The 14,070-nt window shown below is 35.7% G+C and overlaps 1 protein-coding gene across 10 annotated transcripts in view; it reads left to right on the top strand.

Moving 5' to 3' along the window:
* Positions 1 to 14,070, top strand: part of EXOC6 (exocyst complex component 6) — a 216,707-nt gene that overhangs the window by 150,948 nt on the left and 51,689 nt on the right. For 8 of the 10 annotated variants that reach the window (XM_032245517.1, XM_032245522.1, XM_032245521.1 and 5 more), the window contains one exon: positions 2,650 to 2,791. The exons of the other annotated variants lie outside the window; for them this stretch is intronic. In XM_032245517.1, coding sequence (XP_032101408.1) covers positions 2,650 to 2,791 — 142 coding nt within the window. The remainder of the gene's footprint in view (positions 1 to 2,649; positions 2,792 to 14,070) is intronic. 10 annotated transcript variants of the gene reach the window in all.

Below are 14,070 nucleotides of genomic sequence, written 5' to 3'. Positions count from 1 at the left end.
GTAATAGTTGCAGTTAATTTTTCAGATGAGGGCAGGAGAAGTGTTGAGATGCTTGAAATTTATTAAATGTGCCGTGTTTTCTCAGTCACTTCACTTATTTTGGCTTTTCTTGTTATAATGTTAAAAACTAGAGCATCTCTAATGCAAAGGGCTAGTTTTTAAAAAGATAATTGTATAAGTACTCAGATTATTATTCTTGAAAATGATATATTATTAAAGGCATCAATAATAATAATAGTGTTCAGAAGATTATACCAGTGTGCCAATGGCTATAGACATTAGAAATAAATTATCAAATATATTTTTGGGTATGTAAATTTTTGGAATATTACAATTTTCTGTCTAAAAATATGTAGTAGATGAAGTTTTAAGAATAATTGTATACATTTTGTGGTTACAAAGTAGACATTTAAATGTATAATCTTATGGAATATAACTTTTAAAAATTTTAAAGAGCGTGAAACTTTGATTTTATGAACTTAAATTTTGAGCTATTTATTTCACCTGAAGATTTATAAAATATTGTATAAATATTTTAATCTTCTATCTTTGAGAACAATAAGCCTGTATTTAATATGCCTAATCAAATAAAATTCAATGTTAGGATTTTAGTGTTACATATGGTATTTAAAGAGCTAAATTTGTGTGTGTGTGTGTGTGTGTGTGTGTGTGTTTTCATGACTTATTTCCACCAGGTTTGTGGAATAGTCTGTGTCTACTCTTGTTTTCAGCTCCAGTGCTATTGCTGTCTAATCATTTGTAGCACCTGAACCCATGTTAAATTTTAAAGGTTTCCATAAGGCAATGCCACTTATATTATACAGTGTGTTTGCTTATGAAATGAATTTACTAGTAATTTTCTGGCAATTTATTAATCAGCTTTTGTAGTTAGTACATGATAGTGGCAGCATGCATAGGACATGGAGCTGATTTGATGGAGAAGCACATTAAACTAAAATGCACTAGTTGTTCCATTAGTATGACATTTCCATTAAGTATTCTGAAGCCTATTACATTGTAATTAAATGACATGCCATTGATTTCTCCTTTCTCTGCTTCCCCACTTCTCATTCTTATTGATATTATTCTGCTTGGGGAATGGAGCTGCATGTCTCCCAGACTAATTCCTCTTGGGTTTGGGGGATCTTGAAGCATGCTGGGTTTTGCATTGTTTGTTACATTCCTTTTTGGCAGTTCATCAGTATCTGTCAAATATATTGTTTGCATCGGCTTTTATCTCTAAAGTTTTTGATTGAGAAATTGACATTCCATTTCAGATATGCAGTTTTTCACTGTGCATAGTGTCTAAATGCTAAAAACTCATTCAAAAAGTTGTTTCTAGTCTGACTTTTAATGTGTGATTTGAAGAACAAATGTTGCAATAAACATCTTAAACATGTACTTAACGTTCTTTATTACCTTTCTAACAAATCAACCCTATGTAAGATGTTTTTGTACTAATATATTGTAACATTTCTGTTTGGGAGATTTTTTTGTCATTTTTATAGCTTTCTGGCCTTTGAGATAAGTAGGAAACAAATATAATTATCAAATATCACTGGGTAAATATTTGTTAATGCAAATGAGGTAAAACATGGCATATCTTCCAAAAGTAGTTATTTCTAACTATATTCATAGACCTTGAAATCCTATCATTGTAGTCAATCCGTCACCAATTCACGTAGTTGTCAATTGGAGGTAGCCATCCTAGGAGCAGTATTACATGGGAGAACTTTACCTAAAAGAGTTTTTATAATATTTTAAACTTCTAGTTGAAATGCAAAGCCTTTTAAAAAAATAATTTATACTAAAAGTGATGTAGTTTTGTGAGTCAACTGTGTAATGTAGAGGCTAAACATTTAAAAAGGTCATTTTTTTTTTAAAGAAAACAGTTCAATTTAGGCTGTCAGTGAAAGTTCATATAGAGTTTTAGGAGATTATTAGGAAATATTTTTAATGATTATATTATACTGAAAGAAAACCACAGGCATTTAACTACATACTTCCAACTTACCAGGTGATTTAGAAACTGAATTTCTAAAGCTAAATGCACATCTGTAGATAATCTTGAAGTCATATTGGTAGGCCAACCTTTTTTTTCTGCCAGTGAGAAGCAATGCTATAGACTAATGTTCTAATTAGAAGTAAAGTCTTATGATTCAAAGTATATTTTGAATTTTAGCTGTAATTTAAATAGTAATAGTAGCAAATTATACTGCTAACTTCCTTTATTCTGACTTGGTTAATTATGTAAAGGAGAGCTTAAGGAGCATTATATGGATAAAATGTTCTGTCAGTGTGACTTAATGTCATAAATGTCATATTTTAGTATGCATTTTAAAGGGCTTACAGTATTTCAAGAGATCTGAAATAATTGTTTTTAACTGATGTTTTAATTTTCCTTAGTGCAATTAGAGCTTTAATGGAATTTATATCCTGAGAAAGCCAAGTAAACTAAGAATCTTAATGTTAATTCCTATGATATAAAAGCATAACCACTCAGAATACAGAAACAGGAAGACCAGCAATCACTATTGTACCAAGCAAAAGCAACAAAAAGAATGCCAGGTGTATGGTTTTTCTGATCCTTTATGATGTATTTCTATGTTTGTTTATTTGTTTGATTTTTGGTTTGATTGTTTTAAACAGGGGAAAGTTGCCCAGACAGCTTGCATGTCAGCCTGCCAGCATCTGTCAACATCCTTAATGCAGATGCTACTGGACAGTGAGTTAAAACAAATAAGCATGGGAGCTGTTCAGCAGTTTAACTTAGATGTCATACAGTGTGAATGTAAGTACTATATTGGTTTATTCTCATGCATTACTAGGAATTTATATTTATGAAAAAAGTTGTATCAGCAGGATAGTTCAGAAAGGAGGAAGAAGGCCTGGTTCAGCTAAACTTTTAGCAATCTTAGGAGTACGGCTAACTTCCTTTCAGGAAGATAAAAATATTTCTGATTCACATTTAGGGACTCTAGAGAGAGGCACTGAAGTGGCATTCTAGATTGGGATATTTAAAAAGATGATTCATTTTCCCCATTATTCCTTTGTTGGTCATTCTTGCCTTTTTCTAGGACTCTCCTAATTTTGTCATAAATGAATGAAATAATTCTGTCATTCTTACCTGCCCTGTAAGTAACTTTTTAGATACTTGCAAGAAGAATAACCTTAGGACTTTGCATTCCAAATGAAACTTATGAATTTTTGTTTCTCTTTTCCATAGATTTCTCAAGCTTTAGTGTTTTCATCATTTTTCACTTCATTTTGTTTAGCTAACAAGGTTAGCAGACTCTGTAATCTAATGTTGACATTAGTCAGTCAGCTTCAAATGGATATGCTATTTGGTTATTAGCCTTGTTATATGTGCTTTTGGATATGGGTTTTATCAACCCTCAAATTATAATTCTTCAAGTACAAGACATGAGTATATGTGAGCAGTTTTCAAGCAGTGCTTTCAAATAAGTGGTATACTGATTAAACAATGCAAATCCCTGGTTGACAATTCTAAGTGGTACACTGATTAAACAACGAAAATCCCTGATTGACAATTCTATCAGGCACCACAGTTGATGAATTGAAAATCAGTGGGGCATAGGAAGGATTATAAAATATTTGTCTGGGGAAAAATTTGCAATAATGTATTCTTTGTGAAAGAAATTAAAAAATTAAATGTCAGCAGTTTGTAACTGAAGCAAAAATGACTCATTTTTTTCAACAGATATCAAATATTTGTGTGCCCACTGTGTATAAGGCATTGTACTAGGAAAAACATTATTAATATTATAGAAAATAATTAGGTAGGCTCTTTGGACAAGATCAGTTATCTGTTGTGCGCCTGCACACACACTCCAAAGTTTCTAAAAACCTACCCATTTGTTAAAAAAAAGAAATGCTTATTTAGAAAGCAAAAGAAAAATGGTTTTTCCCTAGGGAAGAGAAAGATTTTCTTTTCCTAGAAAGCATTTTTTATTTTCTCCAGTTAGAAAACCTTTATTACATTTCTTTCTCAAAGCTATCATTTGAAAAATAAGTATGTATGTATGTATGTATGTATGTATGTATGTTTTATGTTTTTGAGACAGAGTCTCACTCTCACCCAGGCTGGAGTGCAGGCACAGTCTCGGCTCACTGCAACCTCTGCCTTCCGGGTTCAAGCATTTCTTGTGCCTCAGCCTCCCTAGTACCTGGGACTACAGGTGCATGCCACCATGCCCAGCTAATTTTTGTATTTTTAGTAGAGACGGGCTTTTGCTATGTTGGCCAGGATGGTCTCAAACTCCTGGCCACAAGTGATCTGCCCATCTCAATACCTTGAAACTGATTTCTTAAGTTTCATTAAAAGTTGTTCTTATGAGATCATTCCAGTATGACATTGTCTGTATAAATATCTTACATAAATATTGCTCAAGACATTTTGTGTTATAGTAGTCTCTCTTATCCACAGTTTTGCTTTCTGCAGTTTTTGTTACCTGCTGTATAGTACAATAAGACATTTGGTGTGAGAAAGATATTTGTATAACTTTCATTACAGTATATTGTCATGTATGTTCTATTTTATTATTTTTGTTGTTAATCTCTTATTGTGCCTAATTTTTTTTTTTTTTTGAGACAGAGTCTCGCTTTGTCTCCCAGTCTGGAGTGCAGTGGCACAATCTTGGCTCACTGCAACTTCCACCTCCTGTGTTCCCCAATTCTCCTGCCTCAGCCTCCTAAGTAGCTGAGATTGCAGGCACTTGCCACCATGCCTGTCTAACTTTTTGCATTTTTGGTAGAGATGGGGTTTCACCATGTTGGCTGGGCCCTGTGCCTAATTTTTAAATTAAGCTTTATCATAGGTATTTATGTAAGTATATATGTGAAAAAAACACAATTAATATTGGATTTATTACTCTCTGCAGTTTCAGGCATTGATTGAGGATCTTGGAACATACCCCCATGGGTAGGGGTAGGAGGGGATTACTGTATTACATCTTTAGTATGGCTTCAAAATAACTAGATGATTGAGATACCTTTGTTGGCATTTGATGTGTTTTCTAAATTAAATTTATTGCTCAAAGATGGAAATTACTGCTTGATTAGACAAGTTCAGTTGTCTAAATCTTCTCTCTATTCTCTTACCTCTCTATGAAGGGCTAGCCTATTGATACTGAGAGAAAGGCCTAAACACCCTGGAATCTGCCTCACTATCCTGACATATGATAGTTTTCATTTTCAGGTACTCCTTTGGGCAGAGTTAGTAGAGGCCCCTTTTAAAACTCTGATGTTTTCTTGAAGAGTTAATCTCTTGGAAAAGACCAAGGAAGGTATGAGCTATACCTCAGTTAAGGAAGCCTGGGGTCATTTGCAAGAGGGATAAACCCTAGCTTGATGGGGGCCAAAGTTCTGGCACTGTGGATATGGAAACAGAGAGACCAGGACTCCAAAGACAAACCATAGAAGACAACTCAGGTTCCTTTAAGATTTTGCCTATTGTTGGCTCTGCTTCTTAATACTTATATATTACCTTAATCATTACTTCTTAACCCAGTATCATGCATTTAGTACTCATGGGACAAAAAAAAAATTGATTAAAATTTTTCATGTTTATTTCACTATCTCTGGCGTTCTCTTTTCCAAAAGACATCTTTTTACTTAAGTAGCATAGCATGGATAAAGAAGTTATCCATACTCTTTCTGGTATAAAAGAACCATCCACCCCTCAACTTCTGACTTTCAGTGATTGATACATAAATCATTTAAAAAATGAAACACAGCTTTCTCTAATAAATATGTTAAAACAATTTAAAAAATAAGTTTCATCTCAAGTATTTTTGTTTGTTTAAATCTGGAAGAAAGTAGTTTTTAAAAAATACAAAGCTGGCCAGGTGCTGTGGCTCACACCTGTAATCCCAGCACTTTGGGAGGCTAAGGTGGGCGGATTATGAGGTCAAGAGATTGAGACCATCCTGGCCAACATGGTGAAACCCCGTTTCTACTAAAAATATAAAAATTATCTGGGTGTGGTGGCGCACACCGGTAGTCCCAGCTACTTGGGAGGCTGAGGCAGAAGAATCGCTTGAACCGGGAAGGCAGAGGTTGCAGTGAGCCGAGATTGTGCCACTGCACTCCAGCCTGGTGACAGAGCGAGACTCTGTCTCAAAAAAAAAAAAAATTACAAAGCTTATTATCAGTAGTATGTATGCTTTCTGGTTATTGGGGCAGGGAAAGGAGAAAAAAGGGAGACAGGAAGAATCTGGGTAGGTAGTGGGAAGGCTAGAACACCTGGTAAGTTTGTGAGAAGAAGAGTTCTGGATACCATGGGAATGAAATGGAATATGAAGAAGAAGATAGGCAGGTAGTTCAGGTGAGGAATACTAGAAGCTAAAAGATCACTGAGTTTCTTCACACACCTGGTAACAACATAGACATGCTCACACATTCCTCCACCTTGAAATCTTTTCTATAAAAAACCTGCCAAGTAATTGTCCAGCCATTGCTTGAACATCCAATTTGGAAGATTAACTACTCTTCAGAAAATACATTTCCATACAATACATCACTCTGTCAGTCTCTTACACTGAACCGAAATGACTTTCTAAATTTCCTCTAATAGACCTAGTTCTACCTTAGGGTTAGCGTCATCACCAGTCTATATTGTGTTTTTGTGCAAATTAGAAAAGATGTTCTCAGTAAAAGGAAAAAGCCCTCTAGAGTTGCCCCTTTTATCTGAATTAGAGAAAGTTTACTATTTTCCCATCTGGACTTGGCCCCTACCAAGGCACACAGCTTATCAAATAAAACGTAAGCCGGATTTAGCTTTCCCCTTCCCATTGTTCTCCTTAGTTGGACACCTGTGGATAGCAAGCAGCCTGACAACTATATCTGAAGTTTGGCTTAGGGTCACACAGGAAAAAAACAAATTCTTATCCACAAGCCAATTACATGAAAACTGCTCTTACACTTCTCCAAATCTTCTGAAAGCCAGACATCAATAGTTCCTTATTCTTATTCTTCTTATGTGATATAGTTGTAGATCCAGAAATCTTCTTTGAACTGGTTTAGCTATCTTCTCTTTCATATCTGATATTCCAGATTAAATACAGAGATACCTAGGGGTACAGAATAAGTATAATTATGTAGCTTTGTTATCAAATACATTGTTTCAAATTCTATAATTCATTAATAAAGCCCAAACTGTTAAACCTTTTTCAGTAGCTAGTATATATTTCCAAATCAGTGAAGCTACAGGATTCTATAATCTCTGTGTATTCCCACCTCCCCTGCTTTTTTTTGTGTGTGTGTGATTACTAAGCTCTGTTTTTCTTATCCTATATCTGTATGGTTGGTTTTGTTTTAGGATTTTAAGATTATCCCTAATAAATTTTGAGATGTGTTCTATAACTAGCCTATTGAGATCTTTTAATATCAAAAGTTAATATCTGTGGATTTGTAGTCATTCTTTCTACATATTTGACAAAATCATTAGCAAAATATTGAACAAAACCTGTTATTCAGGTCCTTGGATACAGAACATCAATATCCTGAGATACAGTACATCATCAAAAGTACAGTATGTGGTCCCCAAATGAGCAGCAATATCATCACCTGGGAAATTGTTAGAAATGCAAATTCTTGGGTTCCACCTGCTAAATTGGGAACTCTGGGGATGGGGCACAGCAGTTTGCTTGAATAGGCTCTCCAGTTGATTCTGTTGCATGGTAAAGTTTGAGAATCATGGTATTAGATGGACCTCTCCTTCATATCTATTTAGATCAATTATTCAGAATTTTACAGGCATTTTAAGATTTCTCAGCCAGTTGCTAATCCCCCATTGAATCTAACTCATAGTTTGGCATTTTGCTCCATGTTGTCAGCAATTTTTGTCAGAAGCCTTGCTAGCATAAAGAGTTAATAATGACAATTCAATTTTCCTTAGAGCAGTCTAACGACCCTTTCAAAGAAGAAAATGACATTACTCAGATTCGTCATAAATCCGTATTGACTCACAGTGATAACTTTCTCCTCAAAACTCTCAGAAATCTTTACTTAATAGCCTGTGATTGGTTCTGAAGATTAATGTAAAATCCCACTAGTCTGTGATATGCTTGCAAGAGATCCATAGCCCATGGAAGTCCGGTAGCAGGGATCAGGAACTCAGACTGGAAATCATGTGCCACCAAAGATGCTGGGCAACTCAGAAAAGGTGCTTAAACCATAAAATTTAAGCAATAGGAAGTGAGTTTCAGTTACAAGATTGAAATGTAAGCATCAACAATGACCTTTTTTCTGTGCTAGATTTTCATTTTATTTGATTTAATCAGAATGCAAAAATGTTTATTTTCCCATTCTTGTTACTCTGTAAAAAAACATCATATGTGTATTTCCTGGCCCTCAAAATGTCAATCTGCAGGTAGAATCAAATAGCACACCTAGATCTAGTGGGCGAGGTGGAAAGCTAGAAGGAATTTAGTTGCTGACAAACTACTCTATACCATCATTCAGCCATATGCTTTTTGTTTTTGTTTGTTTATTTTTCTGATGATGAAGAAGAATTACCACTGACCCATCTGTGTGCTCACTTGTTTGAAACAATATGTTGGTGCTCTCTTTTTTTTTTATATTCTATGTGACAAGTGACACACATACCTGTGAGGTAAATAAGCTTGAGATAAATTTCAGTCTGTAATTATGAAACAGAGCTTTTCCCTATGTTAAGTCAACTTCTCTATAAGAAGTTTCATTTGTGCAAATGTTTAATGAGAACCTATTATATGTTTAATGAGAACCTATTACATGCTTGTTATATACTAGGAAATCAAAGATAAATCAAACTTCAAAGATTTCATAGTCTGGCAAGGTAGGAGACAGATACATAACTGTAATAGAGCATAATTATTTATAGAATATGTATTATGTGTAGAGAGGGAGCAATTAATTCTGTATGCCACAGGATTGAGACAATAGACAATAACGGAAATAAAATTTGAGCTGGTTCTTAAGGGATGGATAAGATTTCACCAAAAGCAGGGAGGGATATTCTGAATAGAGGGAATGAGATAGGCAAAAGCACTGTGATGAGAGAGTGTTTAGGCAATCTTCAAGTAATCATTTGTGGATAGACTACAAAATGGAGCTTTTTAATTAGGACCATGACACAATGACATCTATATCATAAAATGTTAACTCTAGTGCCATATGGAAACTTGTACTGGAATGAGGGAGAGACTGAAATCAGGAAGACCTATTAAAAGACTGTTGAACTTTTTCATGTGAACTATAAAAAGAGCTTAACCTAGGCCAGTGGGAATGAAGAGTATGGATTTCAGACATTTTGGAGGAGAGAATACATAAAAAGAGTGAATGAGTTAAAGGTACAATTCGATATGATTAACCATCCAGGATAGATAGTTTAATTAAATTCAGTATAGAAGATTTGAAATTGCAGGTAACTTACAGAGTGCTATGCTCATAATAAAAGGTCTACAGCTATTTATTTATTGAATACATGAACAAAGTAACAAATCAGGAACTCTCTGTAATCAACACTGGTTTCTTTTAGAGTTCTACCTTTGTTGTCAGAAAATTAAGACCAGCTGACATTGCTGTATTTCAACTCAAGACCATTTAACTCCTTGATCTAAACAAAACTGATCATTATTTCTTTCATAAAAATTCTTCACATATTTCATGACTGAAGAATGACCTTTTATCTGTTCTGAGCCAAGCAGTTATTTTTTTAAAATGTTTCCTTGTAGGATATTTTCACCGCCCTTTTTAAAATTTTCTTTGGATCTTTTTCTATTTTTCTACATTTTTAACCTTTACTTGGATGCAATGTCTAAGTTCAGGAATATAGAATTATATGAACTTTTATAAAAATTTTTTAGTGCTTTCAGATTAGTCTTAAGATGGTCTGAGCACATGACAGGGAGTTGAGACCTTGGTTCCAGTCCTGGCACTGCCTCTAATTTGAGCAAGTTGACTTGGACAAACCATTCAACCATCAAGAGGCCTAAATTTTTACTATAATATATGGAATTTAGAATTGATAATTTTTTCAAGATAATGTCCTGGTTCTAAGATTCAAAGGCAGTAAAATGTTAAGACATTGAAGAATGTGGGGCTTTGAAGTCATATATTAATTATTTCTTCTTATCTCTTATATCCATGGCATTGAGGGGATACAGTGGTAAGCAACACAGAAAAGGTCTATACCCTCTTGGAGTTTAAGTCCAGTGGGGAAACATTCATTAAATAACTTCACTAATAAATATGACTATAAATTGTTAATCTTTGTAAAAGTATATGGTATGAGAATACTAGGTAGGATCTATGTATGAATGTAGAGTTAACTTTTGGTTAATTTGACCATAATCATAATACTAGTATAACTGCATGTTTGGAGACAGGAAGATACCCAGGAATACATACTTGGGAATTGCAAAAATAGCTCTCTCTGAAGGCTACACTGAACCTTTAATCTTAGTATAAATTTTGTATAAGTTCAAGATAAATGTCGCCTTATTTGGAGGAGCATTTGCCAAGGTATGAGAATGATGTTCTAAATCAGTATATGTACTTTGTTTTATATTTATTAAATACTTATCATATATTGGGTTCCGTTATAGCTAACTTATAGATATAACCAAAGAGAAGAAAAGATTAATATGTCCTCTAAACAAGTTCTTATAAAGATGTCTCAGAAATTCTTCATATCACTAACCAAGTACAGACTATTTCCAAAGCATCTGGCAATCAGAAAGATCCTCTTCTATATTTGAAGTATCCAGAGTAGGTCTAGAATATACTTTTTTATTCATTCTGCCCAAATATCTAAATTAGGTGATCAGCTCCTAAGAGTTTAACATCTAAAACGTGAAGGTGGCCGGGCGCGGTGGCTCACGCCTGTAATGCCAGCACTTTGGGAGGCCGAGGCGGGTGGATCACAAGGTCAAGAGATCGAGACCATCCTGGTCAACCTGGTGAAACCCCGTCTCTACTAAAACTACAAAAAATTAGCTGGGCATAGTGGCGCGTGCCTGTAATCCCAGCTACTCAGGAGGCTGAGGCAGGAGAATTGCCTGAACCTAGGAGGCGGAGGTTGCGGTGAGCCGAGATCGCGCCATTGCACTCCAGCCTGGGTAACAAGAGCGAAACTCTGTCTCAAAAAAAAAACCTGAATATGTTGGAAAAGGCATTGGAATAACCCCAGATTAGAGAGTGCTGACACCTATTTCAATGGTGAGTTATTGAGGAGTAGGTAAGTTTATAAATGTGAAAGCCTTGGTGTTTCTTCATTTTTGGATAAAAACTTAACCTGCTGGGCACAGTGGCTCATACCTGTAATCCCAACATTTTGGGAGGCCAAGACTGGAGAATCACTTGAGCCCAGGGGTTTGAGAACCAGACTGGACAAAATAAGGAGACTTCATCTCTGCAAAAAATAAAAAATTAGCCAGACGTGGTGGTGCACACATGTAATTCCAGCTACTCAGGAGGCTGAGGTGGGAGGATTGCTTGAGCCTGGAAGTAGAAGGTCAAGGCTGCAGTGAGCCATGATCATGCCACTGTACTCCAGCCTGGGTAACAGAGGGAGACCCTGTCTCAAAAACAAAACAAAGCAAAAGAAGAAATCTTAACCACCCCCCCCCCAAAAAAGAAGAAGAAGGCTGTTTAGAGTTTTTTAGCCGCCATGACCTCTAATTCTAGCCTTGTCAAAGGCCTGTGCCTCATAATAAAAGTATTAAGGCAAAATCATTTAGATGGTAAGAGAAGAATATTTCAGTGCTTTTTAAAAAAGTGGGCTGGATGCTGTTACACCATTTGGATACCTGATTTGTTTCTGGTTTGGATACCTGAATTTGATACCTAAGATGTCTGATTGAGGATACTTTGCCCAGGTTTAATTCCAAGAAATGGACTACTTTATATAAAAATGAGGCGATGAAGGTAGAGCAACAGTTGGTCCTAGAGATTTGCATTCCTCTCTTGCGGAATAAGAAATCTAAAAGCCAAGAATCCTGTCTCTCCTGATTCCGAGGCATTAAGTTCTTCACCACCAGAAAAACCACTAGATGGTGCTCTTAGTCATTCCTTCTAATGACATATCTGGTCCACATGGGATACTTTGCCTAGTAACAAAGTTTGTTAAACAAAACTTGAGTTCTTACTAGCTACTTTAGTCTTCAGATCTAGATATAAATGGAGTTACAAGAAATATCTTCAGATAGAATGAATATTGGCATTCATATTCAGCCATTTATTTAGTTACAGAATTACTCCATTTTATATGTACCTGTGTGGTCTTCTGCAAGCAAGGTCTTGAAGCTTTAGCCTAGTCTCCTTACCCTGCCTTTCAATCTTTGGTCAAGCTCTTGGTGTATTCACTCTTAGGACTCCATGGGCCCTTTTACTTCCTCCTCCCTTACCTCCTGACAGTTCTACCTACCCTGTATGGATGTCTTCTAGATTTACATTATAAACAATCTACGTTCTCTACCTTATAAGGTAAAGATAACTGTCTGCCTAGAATAAGATTTTTCAGGGACATCTGAGCTTAATTCCTTCTGAGTTTAATTTCAGAGTAGGTTTTATATTTTCCAGTTGGGATAAATACTTAGGCCTGACATCTTGGCAATCTTCCTTCTCCCCTTGTACCAAACCCTTTACATTTTGTCTAGATCCTGAGGGGAAGAGCATGTTTTCCTACTTAAAATTTTTTTTTGTTATATATGCAAATAACTCATGTTTTGCCTGCAGATATTCTTTGTTCTCTTAAAACTTCATAGATTGCCAATTTGGAAGATACTTTTGTTATAATCACAGCTTAGACTGCATTCATTATTTTTTGTTTCCACTTTCATGTAAAGTGATTCAAACTAGTCTTCCAAGTTAGGCTGATATAGCAGAGTTTTACTCTGTTGTTATACGTTTTCAATAATATCAGACACCTCCTTCTCTAATCTTTACTTAGAGTATTTGAAAACTTGGAATCAGGCCGGGTGCAGTGGCTCACACCTGTAATCCCAGCACTTTGGGAGACCGAGGTGGGCAAATCACCTGAGGTCAGGAGTTTGAGACCAGTCTGGCCAACATGGTGAAACCCTGTCTCTACTAAAACTACAAAATTAGTGGGGCCTCGTGGCACATGCCTGTAATCCCAGCTACTCGGGAGACTGAGGCAGGAGAATCGCTTGAATCTGGGAGGTGGAGGTTGCAGTTAGCCAAGATCATGCCATTGTACTCCAGCCTGGACAACAGAGCAAGACTCATCTCAAAAGAAAACACAAAACTTGAAATAATTTATTATTATTGCACAAAATAAGAGAAAATGAATATGCTGAAGTTGGTTACTAAAAAGAAAATAGTCAAATTGGAGGCATTAAGAGAAAAAAAGATTTGGAATCTCTTGAAGAAAACTTTATAAAGTCTGGAAATGATTTTTATATATCTTACTGGGAAACCAGGATTAATGTGTGTTTTTAAAAATACCCTTAAAGGCATGGCTAAATAACAAAAACAAAGTCACCATAATAGGGGGGAAGTGGGCATTATTGTTTTTAAACTTTTAAAGATAGTCCAAGGGCGCCAGGCGCAGTGGGTCATGCCTGTAATCCCAGCACTGTAGGAGGCTGAGGTGGGCAGATCACAAGGTCAAGAGATCGAGACCATCCTGGCCAACATGATGATACCCTGTATCTACTAAAAGTACAAAAAATTAGCTGGGCATGGTGGCACATGCCTGTAGTCCCAGCTACTCAGGAGGCTGAGGTAGGAGGATCACTTGAACCTGGGAGGCAGAGGTTGCAGTGAGCTGAGATCGCATCACTGCACTCCGGTCTGGCAAAAGAGCAAGACTCTGTCTCAAAAAAAAAAAAAAAAAAAAAAAAAGAAGATGGTCCAACGGAGGAGAATTAGCAGTCCCCAAAATATGACAAATTATATACAAAATGAGAATCTGGATGAGCCAAAAAATAATTTGACGACAGTACTTCAAAAGATTTCAAAAGTTAGTCATCAATTCTTTAAAAATTTAAAAGATTGAAATTGACCCCATGAATTATTGGGACCATAGACAATATTAGCAGA

The sequence above is a fragment of the Sapajus apella genome, unplaced genomic scaffold (assembly GCF_009761245.1).
Source record: "Sapajus apella isolate SASKATOON/1434 unplaced genomic scaffold, GSC_monkey_1.0 scaffold58, whole genome shotgun sequence".
Classification (NCBI taxonomy): domain Eukaryota; kingdom Metazoa; phylum Chordata; class Mammalia; order Primates; family Cebidae; genus Sapajus; species Sapajus apella.
This window is presented reverse-complemented; position numbering and strand designations above follow the sequence as displayed.